Source organism: Leptonotus elevatus, chromosome 1, assembly GCF_054856555.1.
Source record: "Leptonotus elevatus isolate MCC_2025b chromosome 1, RoL_Lele_1.0, whole genome shotgun sequence".
NCBI lineage: Eukaryota > Metazoa > Chordata > Actinopteri > Syngnathiformes > Syngnathidae > Leptonotus > Leptonotus elevatus.
In genome coordinates, this window is record NC_141239.1 from 19,732,687 (window position 1) to 19,751,057 (window position 18,371).

The window sequence follows — 18,371 nt, forward strand, 5'->3', positions numbered from 1 at the left end:
GCATACATTTGGACGAACTGGAACGAGGGAGGAAACTGCAATGACGAAAGAAAATTCACACAAGCACGCATAAAAACACACAACTCCACACAGGAATGTCAGAGCCGAGATTTGAACCCCGTACTCTCAGTACCTTGAAGGATTTGTTTTACATTTAATGACCCGCCGCTTCCTCCGTGGTTGTGTGTGTCCAGCTGTCCAGTCCAATGAAGGTGATGTCACGCGGAATCTAAGTCGTCAAGGAAGTGGCGTCACAGATCGCTCAAGGTTATGCAGCTCAGGGTGGGCGGGGCCAGAAGAGTACAGAAGCCAGAGGACATATTCACCCTGTTTACCACAGTCACAGGTACATTAAACGCCACAAGCCTTCTTCCCCCCCATGCCTTTTTCTATTACATGTGGCTTGATACAATTTGCACTGTTTGTCTCCAGCATACCGTGTTGTGCAGAAGCGACTGTGCTGACTACAGGGTGCAAGGTCAAGATATAGACAGCGGAGTTGAAGCTGGGAGTGACATGACTCCACCCACGCCCGCCTTCCCAATATCTCCACCTACACCCTACGGTGAGTCGAGTGAACGACCGACTTGCTATCCTAATGTGTACTCTTGCTAGATGCTTGAATGCCTCTCTGGTTAATAGTTAAGAGCCAGAGAAGGGAACCACATAGTCCATCCAACGACTCAAGGCTGACGAGACACGTCCCCAGACACCAACGTTATCCTAGGGTCGGCAACCTTTACTGTCAAAAGAGCCAAATAATTAACAACACATCTCTCTGGAGCCACAAAACATTTGAACATTTTGATGAAGTAAACTGTGTGTTTGTGTTAGCCTAATATACTGAGGGCCCAAGAGCTACTTAGAGTTGCACTATAACAGAAAAATATGCAGCATCCAATACTTTTTTCATTTTCTTTTACCTTTTGCCTTCCGTTTTTATTTTATTATTATTTTATTTTTATTTTATTTATTTATTTTTTACTTTTTCATACTTTTAGAATTGTCTGCCTTTCTGTCAAATTCCTTACAATTTTACAGACATATGATGGTAATTTTCGGCCTCTTCTTAATTTTTTGGACTTTTTATGGTTACTTTTGACCTATTTTTTTATTTATTTGTTACTTTTTTGCTATCAATTTTCTGACCTTTTTGGCAATTTTGTGTACATTTTATGTACATATTTGGGATTCCTTCTTGTTTTTGGACATTTTACAGTTACTTTAATTGAACGTTTTCATTTCTGCCTTTTTGTTCTAAATCAATTTTCTGACCTTTTTAGCAATTTTGTGTACATTTTATGGTCATTTTGGGGATTTCTTCTTTTGTTTTTGGACATTTTATAGTTACTTTTTGAACAGTTTCTTTTCTGCCTTTTTAAAAATAAATGTTCTGACTGTTTGAGAAATTTCATGGACATTTTATGGTAATTTTCCCTTTCTTTTTGGACATTTTATGATCACTTTGTGGACATTTTTAGTAGTTTTTTTTATTTTATTTTTTACTTTTTCTTCTACTGGTACCCTTTGCCTCTCTTTTCCTGACAATCATTAATTAATTTAATAAATTAATAATAATAATAATATTTATTTACACAATTTTCTTTTAGATAGAGATCCACAGGTGAAGGACTAAAGAGCCAAATGTGGCTCCAGAGGCGCAGGTTGGAGGTTTACTGTTCAAGTACTGTTGCTAATAAATAGCAACAAGTTGTTGGAGAAATGTTCAGTCTCCTTCCTGGCTGATGATGACGTTAACCTGACTGTAATATTAAAAAAAATCATATGAGCAATGATGATGAATGAACAATACTGAGCTCTAGAAAAAAAAGAAAGAAAAAAAAATCATATTTTTGTCTTTTCAGTGAAAAACGTGTCAGAGTTTAGTCAATCCTTCCGGCAAACACCATCTCCCGGCATTCATTCTTATGGAGGCTTCAGGACAGACCATGGTAAGTCCAATATGTCATCACGTTATTACACGATTTGGTTTTGCTATGTGACTACATCTTTACGATCATGGTTTTGCGAGAAAAACTGAAAACGGAGCAAAAATTCAAACCCAGGGAGATTTCCTGGCCGATCCTGTGACTCAATGGGGCAACCTCTGTAGACGACACAAAGTCTGGTTACTCAAATAAACCCTTTTGGTTTTGTGGGGTTTATCTGTGGTGGAAGACTGTCTTCCAGATTGTTCTCCGAGATAGGAAGTGGTACCAGCATGCGAAGGAGGACTTCAATGAAATTGACTAAATCCTTTCATCATGTTGGTTTGGACGTCACAGCAACATTGTAAATCTGCAAATGCCCACAAACAGACAGATGATATTGCCGTCTTGTGTTTCATTTGGACTCAACTTCCCTATATCGGTAATTGCCATTGCGGCCTACGGTTGCTCATCTTTCGCTTGGAAGGCCTGGGAACTAAACGCTGCCCCCGCTGTGCCTCTTAAAACCAGACACCCAGGCCAGGATCCCGGCTACATTCACTTCTGTCTCATTACCATGGTTACCGTGGGCCAGGAAGCATGACACAAAGACAAACTTTTCTTCCCCCCTTTTTGAAAGTGTCTCTGTGTACACAGTGGGAAATACAAAACAAGAAAACCAGCGTCTCTACATTTGTGCACGGCCGATTAAAAAAGAAACCGCCTAAAGCTGAACAACACTGAGCTTTTGCCTAATTATGTCAGACTGCTCAATTGCATCTGGTTTGTGGTGGAAATAATTGGTAGTTGTTTCATGAAGATTGATGACCCGTGTTTTCATTTCCTGTAGACCACAATATTGATTGGACTCAATCCACAGCTCTTCTCTAAGGCAATAGTTCCCAATTATACGGCTATTTGTGTGCGTCCTAACTTAGTTGTGTTTCAATTGGCTTCAAATGAATACAACATGGGGAAAAAACAGCTCTGTCATTTTCTTGACTCTCACAGAATCACGAGGACATTCGGAGATGATCAATCACGCTGGAGTTGATGTGTCAAATTCCACCATCAACTGCCACAGGATACAAAATACGACACATTCTGCCTCCATCGTTGGGTCTCATCAGCGGACAGACAGGTAGGATGCCGTGCAGTAGTGATGGGAATACGAAGCTTCATGAAGCACTTGTGATATTTTTTGATTCCCCTAGATGGTGCTCTTGGTTTAAATATGAAGGCTAGTGCAAAGGAAATTGATTACATTTCCACTGCATCTTTCAACCAAGAGTGGCATCTAGAGGACTCAAAAAATATCACAAGTGCTTCATGAAGCTTCATTTTCTCATCACTACCGTCCAGTTCTGTATATTAGATATGCGTTATCGTTGTTGACCATCTCTCGCCTTTTTACAACGGAAGTCCCTCAGTGATCCAGTGGCCAGAGCATCCCGTCGTGAGCCACCAAACCTCTTTGAACAGCTTCCCCTCCAACAGGCAAGCCCCCCAGCACTCCACGTCACTGGACTACGGCCACCAACGCGTCCACCCGGCACCCAACGCCCACAGCTCGCCTCGTAGCAGCCAGCGAAGCCGGATGGCCCGCTACGCCCTCAACCACATTCCCGCCCAAAGCTTTGACGAGCAGGATGACTTGGGTTTAGGTTATGGTTCACACGGTCCCACCCCCGCCTTACTGCTCGGAAACGGGAGTACGGAAAGGGATATCCTGACGACCTTGGATGAGAATCCATCGCAGCCCCTTCTGATGCTACCTCCACACCTGCCTGAGAAGAAGAGGGTATCAGATGGGGAACATGGGGGAGCAGCCTCCCCAGCCCTGAGTGGATTCTCAAGTCCACACAGTGGGAGTTCGCTGAGTATCCCCTTCCCTAACATCTTGCCGGACCTGTCGGCTCAGATACCGAGAACGGGCTCACCGTTGCCAGGTGAGCCGAGAGCTAATAAAGCACCTAGTGGCCTCAATGGCGCTTGATGAGCACTCAAAATTCATTCTGCTGTCGTTTGTTTTGCAGATGTGCTTGCAAGCAAGCAGGTTACTGTCAAATTTGTACAAGACACATCCAAATTCTGGTACAAGCCTGACATCTCAAGAGACCAAGGTAGGTTTATGCAGTAGGACCTCTTAACTCATTCACTGCCATTGACGGCTATAGACGTCAAAAATTCATTTGAACTATTTCTATTAGTTTCAAAAAAAAAATCCACTTTTGTTAACAAGAGTATGAAAACCTAGAATTTTTTTTATTGTACATTTAGAACAGATATAAAATTTGTGATTAATTGTGAGTTAACTATTGGAAAAAAAGATTATAAAAAATTAGGGGTGTCAGACGATTACATTTTTTAATTGTAATTAATCGCATGACTTCAATAGTTAACTCACGATCAATCACAAATGTATCTGTTCTAAATGTACATCTAGGTTTTCATACTCTTGTTAACAAAAGTGGAAAAAATCTAAACCTAATAGAAATAGTTCAAATGAATTTTTGACGTCTATAGCCGTCAATGGCAGTGAATGATTTAAAGGCAAGTCAACCCCCCCCCCCCCCACCCGTTTTTGCAGCCCCACTAGTCTAAATACGTTATCCTGGTTAATATTGTGTTAGCAAAATCCAGCAGTTTTTATCATTATCGGAAGGCGGCCATTTTGCCACTTGCTGTCGACTGAGGATGACATCACAGTTTCTCCGGGCTCAAGCAACGGCCAATCACAGCTCAGCTTCAGAAAACAGGCGTTATGAAGCAAAATCCAGCCATTTTTATCCATCTCAGGGGGCAGCCATTTTGCCACTTGCTGCCCCCTGAGATGGATACAAATTTAATATTAATCAGAATTTTATGTTTAGACTAGTGAGGGTCCCGTATAACATTTTATTGTCAAGAAACGTTTAAGGTTGACTTTCCCTTTAAAATTTCATACATGCTCAAAATGTTGAAGTTTTATACCCATGTTCAAATCCAGTCAATTTAATAACATGAAATGTTGTAGGCATGTCTATCATGAAATGCTGTGACTGAAAAGTCACTGGAAGTATACGGTTTTGGTTTATAGTGGCCCAATTAGGGTCATTTCCAAGCAGCGTTAAAATAAGCACGTCCATTTTGTCAGATTACGATTAGATTTGAACTGTCTGATGAAAAACTGCAACAACAAAAAAAAGTGTTTTCAACATTGCATGTTAGAGCACGATGGGAGGAAGTTTGTTGACTTTCCATACAACAGGTATAATAACGCAGATGCCTAAGGTTAAGCTAGACCAGAAAAGAGGCGGCCACTACTGGCTGAAATGTGCAGATGACATAACTCTGCCCCTCACGTTTCCATGTCCTTCAAACGCTTCGTACTCGCATCAAGTCCGTCTGTCCGTTCAGGTTGATTTATTCTTTCAAATGATGTTTAAAGCAACTCACGCTCATCATGTTTCTGTCTCACAGCCATTTCAGTCTTAAAGGACAAGGAGCCAGGCTGCTTCATTGTGCGTGACAGCCATTCCTTCAGAGGCGCCTACGGGCTGGCCATGAAGGTGGCCACACCCCCACCCTCTGTTCTCCAGCAGAGCAAAAAAGGTACGAAACGCATCGGAGAAGCTGAATTGCTCACTCATTAGCTTAACATTTTTGGAATGTCCGGAATATGCACTAAAGTCGTTTTGGGGGGAGGCGGCTTGATTCTTTGAAGCAGGCAGGCAAAATGTTAACATGTGAACAGGTTTTGTAAATGTGAGAGAACCTACATGAGGTATATATTTATATTTGACTCATTGAGCCATTTTCAGCAGTAAAAAGTTAATATTTTGTCTATAATTAATGTGATAACTTATATAACGACCAATCATGGCTCAGTTTACGGACCAAACCCAGAAAACAGGTGAGTCATGATTGGTCGTTACCTACTTCCTCAGCACAGGTGATGTCATCTTTAGTCGACAGCAAGTGGAGAAAATAGTTATTAATTGTACATGAAAAGTAATGAAGTTATCAAATTAATTCTGGACAAAATATTTGATACTTTTCACTGCTGATGACATGACTTGACTTAAAAATGGCTCAATGCCCTTTAAAAAAAAAAAAAACGAATCGGCCTGTTCCACAAATCACCATAATCACGGAGAATGCTGGAAAATTCCAAAAAGAACAACAAATTGTAGTTAACACAGAATTTGCTCACTATATCTACATTGCAATTATAAAGTCAAACTGTCGTTTTCATTGTGATGAACGGCATGCTTTACAAACTCAACAACACAAAATAATGTCAACCCTACAAACTCAAGTTTCAGCGAGCTTCCTATTTGGCTGTTGTTACATTTCATGGAACTCGGCCAAACTCAGTTGACCACACGCATACTGTAAGGATTTCCCATGATAAATACTGAACAAGTTTCAACATTTACAATTGTTGGGTCCAGGGTTATTATAGTTTTGGAATTTTTCATTTTAGTTAGTTTTTATTTCGTTTTGTTTTTAAATTGATCCATCCATCCATCCATCCATTTTTTGTACCGCTTGTCCTCACAAGGGTCGCGGATTTTTTTAATAATCTCCCTCCCACAAACAAACAAACAAACATTTCGTTGAACTATATTCCATGTGAATATTGGTGGGGTTGGGGGTTCGGGGGGGGGGGGGGGTTCTTATATAGGGGGCTGAATAAGAAACCCAAAAATAAATAAATGAATACAAATAAAATAATAAAATAGCACTGTTTATTAGTCATTTACCAGTACTTAAGCAGCACTTAGATGTAAATAATAATAATAATAAATAAAGCAAAACAATAATATAAATATAATAATATAAAGAAAATAAAGAAATAATAAATAAAAAAAAACAGCTTACTATAAAATTGCAAAAAGATTTTCTTAAAAAAAAAATCAAAAATAAACTTCATTGGTATGTTTTGAATCTTCATTCATATTTGTCACTGACAATCAAGGATACACTCTTAAAAATGCTGGGTCAAAAATAACACAATTTTGGTCAAAAATTTGACCGACCCACTACTTGGGTCAATTTGACCCAGTTTTGGATTACAACCCAGAATCTTGGCTCAGATCGACCCGTTTTAAGGGTGTACCAGCAAATCGGTGGACCGCATTATACACGAGTACAGAGAAAAATCATCTTTTTAATGGTGATTTGGGGAGTATTTCACACGGGTGCGTGTTATCCACGGGATTTCACGGCAAATTATCCTGAGTTGGCCTCTGAGTTGCAGGGACAACCTGGGAATCACTCCCCAAAGCCATCTCGTCTTACCATCCACTGTACTCGCCTGGAACCTGAGAGTCTCCCCTTCGTCACACTGTACGGCTCCTCTTGGGCGTCATTGCCATGAAGCAAAACAGAGCACGGATGCCCGATGTGGCTCAGAGGAACAGCTAATGTTTCAGCGCTTAACAAAGGACTTGCTGCATCTTCTCCTGGGAAGGTTCCTGCCCCACATCGATGAGGTCACAGAAAAGGGATTGTTGAGCGAGAAAAGTTATTTTTGGAACCAAATGCGGGAAACCAAACATTCTGAACATGTTCCAGCATGACGCAAGTCATCATTTTTTACATTTCTAAAAGCACAAAGTTTACGGACATACCTTTCTGCTTAATCGAACCTTCCCGACACACACACCTGTCCCTTTTGTCCGCCATCCTCCCAAAGCAGTCCAAAGGTACCTGTGGTGACATCATAACCTCCGCACTCTCATCTTAAGCCCATTGTGGTTCCTTATTAGTGTGAAACCCAACCCATCTCAAGGAGCGGGCCTTTGTGTGGAGACATTCCTCAGCTCCTCCTGCCCCCCTCCCAGGCTCTTCCGCGGAATCATAATCCCATTCATCTCACGAGTGGGAGCAACTTCACGTGCTTGGAGGGAGCTGAATGTTGAAACATGCCACAGACGATCGCGATGAAGTAATGATCTTGTTTTGTGTGTTTGTGTTTGGCAGGCGGAGATCTTGCCAATGAATTAGTGCGCCACTTCCTGATTGAGTGCACACAGAAGGGTGTTCGCTTGAAGGGTTGCCCCAATGAGCCCTATTTTGGTGAGTGATTAGAACGCTGGCATCATTTGGCTGTTCATCAACTCAATGCCAAACAGTCGCTAAATGCACTCTACTGCCCTCTGTTGTTCACGGGTGCGTTTTACAATCCAGGAATTCCCAAACCGTTTTCATTTTAGCAACATTTGATGAGGTATCGAACGAATGAACAAACATGGAGTGCCAATCATTTTTGTGGCTGAATTAATGAATTTTTGCTACCCAATTTTACTATTATTATTATTACTACTATTATGTATTTATAGTAGACATCTAGGTTGAAAATTCACAGATTTTGGTGTGATGATGTTGCCTGATAATTAACTTATTCACTGCCATAAATTCATTAAAAAAAAAAGATTATTAAAAATTAGGGGCGTCAGGCGATTATTATTTTTTTATTGTAATTAATCGCATGACTTCACTCACGATTAGTCACAAATGTTATATCTGTTCTAAATGTACAATAAAAAAATTATAGGTTTTCATACTCTTGTTAACACAAGTGGAAAAGAATGTTAAACTAATAGAAATAGTTAAAATTATTTTTTGACGTTTATAGCCGTCAATGGCAGTGAATGGATAAAAAAAAGAAAAAAAGAAAACATTATTAAACTTTAACTCACGATTAATCACAAATTTTATATCTGTTCTAAATGTACAATAATTTGTTTGTAGGTTTTCATACTCTTGTTAACAAAAGTGGGAATTTTTTTTAAACTAATAGAAATAGTTCAAATGAATTTTTGACGTCTATAGCCGTCAATGGCAGTGAATGAGTTAAAAAAGCAGCAATATAAAAACAAAATAAAATAACCTATTAAAATCCAGCATAACCCTTCTGTTAGGTGTCTCACTAACAGAAATAATGTTCCCGGGTCAATTTGAGCCAAGAGTTTAATAATAAAAATGCACCTCAATAAACATAATGCTTTCATTGCAAATATTTGAAATGAACAATTTTTAACAAGTTTCATCATGGAATACTACTATTTGTAGTTCTTTAACTTTGAAATGGGTCACTTTGACCCGGGCTATGTTTAATGTTGCAAAAGTGCTCTGTTAATAAATTATAGCTCTTGATTAACAGTTTTCAATGTAATTGACAAAATGAACCATTTTAATTGTTGATGAAAAGTTGTGAAAAACGATTAATTTATTTTGTTTTTACTATAATATGGGTCAATTTGACCCAGGCTTTATTTAATGTTCCAAAAGCATGGCAATAAACATTAGTTCAGTAAGAATTTTATTTGTAAATATGTCAAAGGGAATAGCTTTAATTGATGATAAGTTCCTTGGTAAAAAAAATAAAATACGTATTTGTGTCTTCAACATTTAAATGGGTTAATTTGACTGGGACTATGTTTAATGTTACATTTAATTGAAAACATATCAAAGTGAACCATTTCTAATTGTCTGTCAATGAGACGTTTCACAATATTGATACTATTTCGCTCTTAAAATGAGTCAGTTTGACCCGAAATGTTTAAAATTCCAAAACCAACCCAATAAACATGGTTTATAGCTTATTATTAACCATTTTCTTTGCACAAACATCGGACGTAACCATTTCTTAGTCTGTTGATGAGAAGTTTCATAGCAAAAAAAAACAACAACTTTGTTGGGTCATTTTGATGCTAAATGTTTTGAAAGCATCTTAACTGTTTTCATTGCAAATTATTTGAAATAAACCGTTTTTCATTTTTTATTGTCTGTCGGTGCCAATTTTGATAGCGAAAGCTAACATTTGTTCTTTAACTTAAAAGTAACAACATAACAGGAGGGTTAAAAACAAAAGCTCATATAGTGATAAAGCATCAAATCCCTTGTGTGCATTGTTAAAAATAAAAATAACATGGTTTTGCTTTACAGGAAGTTTAACTGCACTGGTTTGCCAACATTCAATAACTCCCTTGGCCCTGCCTTGTAAACTCATCATACCAGACAGAGGTAAAAAAAAAAACACACACACAGACTCATGCTCAGATTTGAATATATGAACTATATTTTTAGGTGAAACTGTCTATTTTCCCTCTAACTTTTTTTTTGTGTAGACCCTCTAGAAGATGTGGTGGAGAATACATCTCAGTCCGTGACTAACTCTGCTGCAGAACTGCTCAAACAGGGAGCAGGTAACTTCTAAGAATGATTTGGTTTATGTGCTCTACACAATTCCGATTTTTTTGTTGTTGCTCTCAATTGGAATATGCGTCATTTCAGCAAGAAAGAAAAAAAAAACACATGCCATTGGATATCTTCAGATCTGAAAATCAGATACCTAAATCAGATATACCCCTTGAAAAAATAAAATTGGCACTTGGACCTCCCATTTCCATACATACCTTAGAGACAGTCAATTATAATGTACATAATAAAATCGAAGTGCAAATCTGTGTTGTATTTGTTAACAGCCTGCAACGTGTGGTACCTGGGTTCGGTGGACATGGAGTCCCTGACGGGGGTGCAGGCGGTGCAGAAAGCCACCGGCGTGACCCTGAGCTCAAACCCCCCTCCAACATCCACAGTGGTCCACTTCAAGGTCTCCTTGCAGGGAATCACACTCACTGACAACCAGAGGAAGTAAGTGGAACACATGACACTAGTGTTAATTTTGTCCGCCATTTTTAAATTTAGTCTCAGTTTTAGTTCAGTTTCAATCGCGCTTGTTAGTTTTTAGCATAGTTAGTCAACCTCATCCCAATTTTATTTACTCCATTTTTAGTCGACTATAAATCTAGCAGTTTCCAAGGAAACATGATTTTATTCATCTTGTTTTAGTCAAGAAAAACTGTCAGCATTTTAGTCTAGTTTTAGTCAGGACAATCATTTTACCCCTCTATATTTTTTTATCTCAGCAGATTATGTTGAACATCAAATTTGTCAATTGACCTTGGCACACAATTACAGTATATCAACAAGTGGCTACTATGGCTCCATGCTACGAGCTACTAAATTAGCCAGCATTAGTTAGCAATCGGATTAATGTTATTGTTGGAACGTTATAGCCGTTGAATTAATATTACTTTACAACTATAATTAACAGGGGTGGGAATCTTTGAATGTCTCACGATTCGATTCCGATTTTTGAGCCTGCGATTCGATTCAGAATCAATTTTCAATTGAGAGCGACTTTTGATTCAAAATGATTTGATTGACAATGATTTTTGCTTCAATCTATAGATGTGCAAAGAATTGTAATGATCGATTCTAGTCTGACACGCTAATGCTAATTAGCGCGCTACCCGCGGCACTTTTATCACTCAAAAGAAACGGCTCACCGCTGAAAAAAACAACTTTTATTGGAATAACGTGACCGTGACTTTTTCCTTCTACTCTCTAATGCTACAACTTAACAGTGTAACAGACCGCGTGGAACCACACTGCCTCTTAGTGGCCAAACCGGGTACAACATGAACAGCGTTCCAAATAAAAGCACACACAGACAAAGGCAAGACAGTATCAAATATCAAAGATTTTGAATCGCACTAAATGAGAATCGATTTTTGGGGCATACCCCTAATAATTTACTCTTTTTTTTTTTTACCTTTCACCCTGAATCCACCTTCTGTCTGACCCATGTATTTGTGCATGTTGCACTCGCTAGCTGCAGACATGACAGTGTCACAGTGACAGATTAGCGGAGACGAGATTTTACAAAATCACATCATTTTCGTCTCGTTTTTGTTCATGAATGAAAATGTCCATAGATTAGTCCCAAAAATGCATATTGATTTAGTTCCACATTAATGAGGGTTTCAGTCTAGTCTCGTTTTAGTCCGCTGAAAAATGTGTGTTGATGAAATGTTTTTGTTTTTGTTTTCGTTGACAAAATGAACATGACATGACACACACAAGATGATAGTTGTCACACCTTGTCTGGTTTGTAGGCTTTTCTTCAGGAGGCACTACAATGTCAACACGGTCATATTCTGTGCTTTGGACCCTCAAGATAGAAAGTGAGTATGGTTCCTGGATAAGAATGACCGTGGACACTTTCCTAGTGCTAATTTGTCCTTGTTTTGTTGTACAGGTGGACAAGGGATGGCTGCATGACAGCAAAGTAAGACATTATTCATACAGAGAAAATCATTTTAACACCATGAGTGTTTTTCTTACATTTGCTCCGCTTCTGTGCAGGATTTTTGGATTTGTGGCGAGAAAAAGTGGCACCTCCATGGACAACGTGTGCCACCTGTTTGCTGAGCACGACCCCGAGCAGCCGGCCAGCGCCATCGTCAACTTTGTGTCCAAGGTGATGATCGGCTCGCTGAAGAGTAAGTAGGAAGAGAAACGAGGAGCTGTAAATGGGACACGATTACGAGCAGGATATTCAGCTGAACGTTGGACTCTCGTGACTTCATTTTCACACTCATACATGATTTTTATTTTTCCCTATTTTGATATTACAGTAAGGGCATTAAACTTTGTTGATTAGATGAATGCATTTTTTCTTATGAAATCATGGAGAATGTGCTAAAGCAGTGTGCGTGTATATAAATTGATTTCATGGGATAGACTGCCTGCATATATAGTATGGTCTATGCAACATAAAAATGTTTTATTTTTTTAAACCATACTTAAACATGTTAAACATTCTAAGTCTTCCTCTAAGTTCTATGTGTATGAAAGCTGTCAACATTTAAATGAAAAAGAGCGTTTGTTTTGTGTGTGATGAAAATTATTTTAAGTAAACCCTAATATATATTATACCCCCCCCCCCCTTCCCACCAGCTGGTTGCGGTCTTATAATTATACCAAATTTAAATTGTGTTTTTATTGTCTGTGAGGGCACATCCACATTCACGATCATGAGACACTGAGACAATTTAATATTTAAATAAAATATTTGAAAACAACTCAATTAAATGATCTTATTCTAAAATAATCTAGAAACTCCTTAAAATCCTAAAAATAAGTTTGTTTTAAGTCGACCCCTACTTTGAAAAGCAAGATATAAAGAGATCCAGCTATATTATCACCATTTGTTAAATCTCTATATTGCCATTAACTGAAGTTATCTTAGAAGGTTTGTAAAGAAAAACAATATTTATTATCCTCGAGCCCCCTCCCAAAAAAACAAACATTTTGTTGTGAGCAGGTTTGATTTGATTTTAAATTATTTATTTTTCTCATGCTGCAGTACCTCTCTCCTGAAGCCCTCTGGCGCCCCCTAGGGGTGATCGTCCTCAGTAACAAATAGTAAAGAGGGTTTCACTTGTGTAGTGCTTTTCTACTTTCAAGGTACTCAAAGCTTTTGTCTCCTCATTCGCCTAACTGATGGCGCAGCATCAACTGATTTTCTGAATTTGCCTGAATTTTGTGCTACCCGAAGTAGATTCTTGAACGTGGCTGAATTTCGATTAGCAGATAAAAAAATAAAATAAACTCTATTTACTGCCCATCTCAAGCGCCTTTGGCGCCCCCTAATGGCTGGAGGATGACAGTAAAAGCCTTCACTCAACGGAGTTTCTGAAGGCACGAAAACTGTAGAATCCGGTTTTTTTTTCATGCTGCTGCGGCTCCCCTCAAGTCTTCTGGTGCCCGCTAGGGGAAGATGTTCCCACACATTTTGAAAACTGCTGTTCTTAGAGATACTTGCTGTATTGTCTCTTCTGCGGGAACGCTCTACAATGTATTTCCATTTTGTTTCCGCCTCGTTCACAGTGTGGCTCTCTTTATACAGTTAACACAACGGTAGAATCGACCACATGTACAGTATGTGTGTACCTCATGTATATCGGACCTCTGTGCATCCGGTTTTTTTTTTGTTTATGCAAATGTAATTGTTTTGACGTGCTCTGTAAATAAAAACAAGGAAACGCTTGTATCAAATAGTGTGCATTATTTTATTTTTTTTAAGTTATCAGCAAAGTCCCTTTATTAACATTAACAGGCTGGTCACGGGTGAGCCTAACGAAAAAGAAGTCAACCTTGGTTGCTGCGGACTGCAGACTTTTACCTGCAACACAAGCCTGGGCAGGTTTTCTTGATGGCAGTGTGAGGGGGGGGGGGGGGGGGGTCTTCACCTCTTCCCTACTATCCACTTGCAGGTGGTGAAAGTTGAGAATTCCCGGGGTGGGCAGGAAAGGAAGGAAGTGCAGGTGTGGCGACTGCAGCGGAACCAAAAGCTTGTTGTCTTGCTCTGTTATTTAAAATATACAAGAAGCTGCAGGGGAAGTCCAGATAAAAAAAAAAGTGACAATCTACACAAGAACACGTCTGCGTTACAATATATTTCAAACAGATTTGTATCGTTTATGTGGGCCCACGCAGCAATTTAGCAGCAGATTGATGACACAGGAGAGGTAATTGCAGGAAAAATACACGAGAGCAGACCAGATTTTAGTTTGAAGGCATTAAATCTTGCCTGTACAGTAAAGGGGGGCTGTGGCAATAAACAGCAGCATGCCATGTACTTTAGAGATAATATGAGAGCTCATTTTTGCATGCAGACCCAGTTTAAGTCCTTTTAATTAATCTTGTGGCCTCCGTTTGTTTTTGTTTTTTGGTGAGCTGAATTGAGCCGAAAGAGAGAGTTTAAATCAGTTCCGATTTTGGCATGTAGGGGGCAGTCAATTGTTACACTCAGCACTTTTACTGATTCATCAATGCAACAGGACAATTCAGTGACGCCAACTTGGCGAATTCCTCGCTAAATCTGGCGACTTTCCAAAAGCATCTTGGTAACTTTTTATCGATCGATCGATCTATCTATCTATCTATCTATCTATCTATCTATCTATCTATCTATCTATCTATCTATCTATCTATCTATCTATCTATCTATCTATCTATCTATCTATCTAGCTATCTATCTAGCTATCTAGCTAGCTAGCTTGCTAGCTTGCTAGCTATCATCCATCCATTTATGTCGTCATTTATTGTGTCAAACGATTACATTTTTAAATCAGATTTACCACAAATTTGAATTAATAGCTTAATTAAAAAGGCTTTTGTATCAACATTTTTTGCCCGCCAACTTTAAAGAGCATCTGTTTTGTGTTAATTCTTTCCACATTTCCACATTTAATGTTATTCAATATTTTTGTATCCATTGCACACATTCATCCTCCTCTTTTTCTAATCAGTTCATTACTTGCATAATTCAAAATGGGGGAAAAAAACGACCCCATTGGTGTGACATGAACAAATATTCTGAATGTCATACACAAACATTTATTAAATGCTTTACTTGAATGCATGTAGTTATGTTCATTGCTCAAACACAACCTGTGCTACCTTTAACGTAACAGCCGCTGTCAGCTAAAGGATCATCTGCGGTCAAAAATAATAGTACAATTAATCTGCGTAAATACATGATTAATGTGATAATTTTTTGTGATTAATTAATTAGTTAACGCTATAACTTTGACAGCACTAGTCAAAAGGGACTTTTTCTGGTGATCTGGGGTCTTTTGATAAAATTTGATATTCTAGCATTTAACGACAGGATTGATGTATAAAATGTGGGTCTAAAGCAGTGGTGGGCAAACTCGGCCCTTAAAGGCCGGTGTCCTGCAGGTCTTGGGGGTTTCCCTGCTGCAACGCAGCTGATTCCAATCAACAGGATCGTTACCAAGCTTATGCAGAGCTTGCTGAGGAGCTGATCATATATCAGCTGTGTTGGAGAAGGGAAACATCCAAAACCTGCAGGACTCCGGTCCTCGAGGACCGAGTGTGCCCACCCCTGGTCTAAAGCATTTAAGTCAAGTCATTAAGTTATTTTGAGAAGTGATGGCCTATTTGAAAGGAAACATAAAAAAAAAAAAAAACAAGAAAGGTTTAGGGTGTTTTTGTTGTTTTTTTATTCACGATTTGTCTCTCCCTCGATGTTATTCCTTTCTCCTACAGTGGCCATTCCAATGGCATGCAAATTGCCAATTATGCAAATTAGGCGATGGCATCTAGCGACTTTTAAGGATGGCCGATATGGCAACAATGGGCCAACTCCCATTTCCAAGATGGCTGTGCCCACGAAACCAGGCTTTACTTCCACGGCAAAATGTCCTACAACGTGAGAAAGGAGAGACCCACCGTCGGGAGGGTGTTGCGGGTTAGGGTCAAAACACCCAATTCATGATGGAAACCACCTAACGATATTGATCCCTCCACACCAATGCAGCTAAAGATTTTCCCAGAGATGAGCATTTGTGGGTAACTTTTTTATTACAACTTTTTTTTTTAAGTGAGATTATCCAGCTAGTTTTTAGCTAGCTAGGTTTTTTTTTTAAAAATTTTAAAAAAAAAAAAATTCTTTTTTTTTTTTTTTTTTAATCCACCGTGCCTTTCTACGGAAGAGGATTAGGGCCAGTGAAGAGAGAAAAAAAAGTTTGGCACAATTCTGACTTTAAAGTGAGAATTCCCACTTTAATTTCAGAATTCTGACTTCTGAGAATAAAGTGAGAATTCTGAGAAAAAAGTCAGAATTGTGACTTTATTAGTGCTACTATTAATCTCACTTTAAAAGTGAGAATTCTGTGAATAAAGGCAGACTTTAAAGTCAGAATTCTGAGAATAAAGTCAGAATTCTGACTTTAAAGTCAGAATTCTGAGAATAAAGTAAGAATTCTGAGAATAAAGTAAGAATTCTCAGTTTAAAGTGAGAATTCTGACTTTAAAGTCAGAATTCTCACTTTAAAGTCAGAATTCTGAGAATAAAGTCAGATTTCAGAGAATAAAGTCAGAATTCAGAGAATAAAGTCAGAATTCAGAGAATAAAGTCAGAATTCAGAGAATAAAGTAAGAATTCTCAGTTTAAAGTCAGAATTCTGAGAAGTCAGAATTTTCACTTTAAAGTCAGAACTCTGACTTCTGAGAATAAAGTCAGAATTCTGACTTTATTAGTGTTGCTATTAATCTCACTTTAAAAGTGAGAATTCTATGAATAAAGTAAGAATTCTGAGAATAAAGTCAGAATTCTCACTTTAAAGAGAATTCTGAGAATAAAGGGAGAATCCTGCAAAACTTTTTTTGTCTTATTGTTTCAAATTTGGAATGGACTTAGCCAATTTACATGTAAAAAAACAACAACAACTTAAATCTATTTATTATATGTGAAGGGTGTTTTCCTTTGTAAATTGGTATTTATAATAGATGCTCATTTTTTTCATTCATTGTTTAGTTTTTTCATTTGTTGTGGATGCTTTTAGTGCAATGCTGCTAATAAACAGTATATTTGTTTTTACAATTGCGCGGTGGGCTGTATGAAATGCTCTCAAGGGTCCCATATTGGCCCCCCGACCGCAGGCTGCCCATTCTGCCTTCAACCTATTCTACAGACTGCTATTGACATTCAACAGTGATAACTTGCTCTCGACAATATTCACATCACATTATATAACTGCAGACCACCGGCGCTTGCAAAAACAAACGCTTTAAAAATAGGCTCTGTAAGGGATATCGCCACTTTAATTGAGTCTTTGTTTACAATGACTTATGGCGTGTCTGTAATGAGACGGTATACATGGCCAAGGCCAGGTTCAGGTGCTTTTTCACTCACTGTATATTTAAAGCCAGGCTCATTGCCGTGAAGTGTGAACAGACTAAATGAAGCGTGAATGAAAAGGCACTTTGTGTGTGTCTCTGTCGTCCACTCGTGCGCCACTGACAGAGCGGTCAGACCTCCTTCACACATGTGAGGAAATGTACGCGCATGTGTGAAAACATGTTAAAAAGTCTGGACCACACAGACCAGTGCAGACATAGGAAGCCATATTGTCTGGGAGTGGGGGGAAGGGGAGTGGGGAATTTCTAACTGAACACCCTGCAAATTGAGCCTATGCTAGCTAGCTAGCTAGCTAGCATAGGCTCAATTTACTAGCGCTCAATTTGCTAGCACATCTCCCAACATCCTCTACCTTGCTAATTACCGCCCGAAGGGGGTCAGAAATCCCCCCAAAATAAGGAGCTAGCCTCTGTCCAATCAGAATTCAGAATGTGTGTCAGCACATGATTTAGCAATCAGCAAAGTTTCTTTAACAAATCATATTTTAAATTCGTCCTCACAGGGGCCAGATCACTGGCCCTTGATGACATCAGCATTTCTCCGTCATCTGTGATCTGATTGGTTGCTCGGAGCAAAATTTGGTCAAGCTTACTGCCAAGCAAAACACGCCTATCGTAATCTGCACACAACACGTTTTATATTCAGCATCTCTAGCGAGTATGATGTGTTTTTATTCAAGTGCTCTAGTTTTTCTCTCGTTATTAGATAAATAATGTATTGATTCTAAAGTGCTTCAGATCAGATATGAGCCAATAGTTGTAGGGTTAAAGGGTGAATTAAGTGGGATAGGTCTCAGACCAAATGTATGGCTCTGTACTAGGCACACGCATATTGTTTTGTAATGATATGATACCAAAAAATGAGCAAAAAAC

The 18,371-nt window shown here is 38.7% G+C and overlaps 1 protein-coding gene across 2 annotated transcripts in view; it reads left to right on the forward strand.

Annotated features, from left to right (window-relative positions):
* Nucleotides 1-13,826, forward strand: part of tns3 (tensin 3) — a 50,361-nt gene extending 36,535 nt beyond the window's left edge. For both annotated transcript variants that reach the window (XM_086081548.1, XM_086081556.1), the window contains exons 14-27: nt 195-346; nt 433-565; nt 1,866-1,952; nt 2,940-3,069; nt 3,351-3,877; nt 3,965-4,051; nt 5,391-5,522; nt 7,899-7,994; nt 9,867-9,944; nt 10,049-10,126; nt 10,406-10,574; nt 11,882-11,950; nt 12,025-12,054; nt 12,132-13,826. In XM_086081548.1, the coding sequence (XP_085937674.1) occupies nt 195-346; nt 433-565; nt 1,866-1,952; nt 2,940-3,069; nt 3,351-3,877; nt 3,965-4,051; nt 5,391-5,522; nt 7,899-7,994; nt 9,867-9,944; nt 10,049-10,126; nt 10,406-10,574; nt 11,882-11,950; nt 12,025-12,054; nt 12,132-12,276 (1,913 nt within the window). In that variant the 3' untranslated portion in view covers nt 12,277-13,826. The remainder of the gene's footprint in view (nt 1-194; nt 347-432; nt 566-1,865; nt 1,953-2,939; nt 3,070-3,350; nt 3,878-3,964; nt 4,052-5,390; nt 5,523-7,898; nt 7,995-9,866; nt 9,945-10,048; nt 10,127-10,405; nt 10,575-11,881; nt 11,951-12,024; nt 12,055-12,131) is intronic.
* Nucleotides 13,827-18,371: the final 4,545 nt, after the last annotated feature.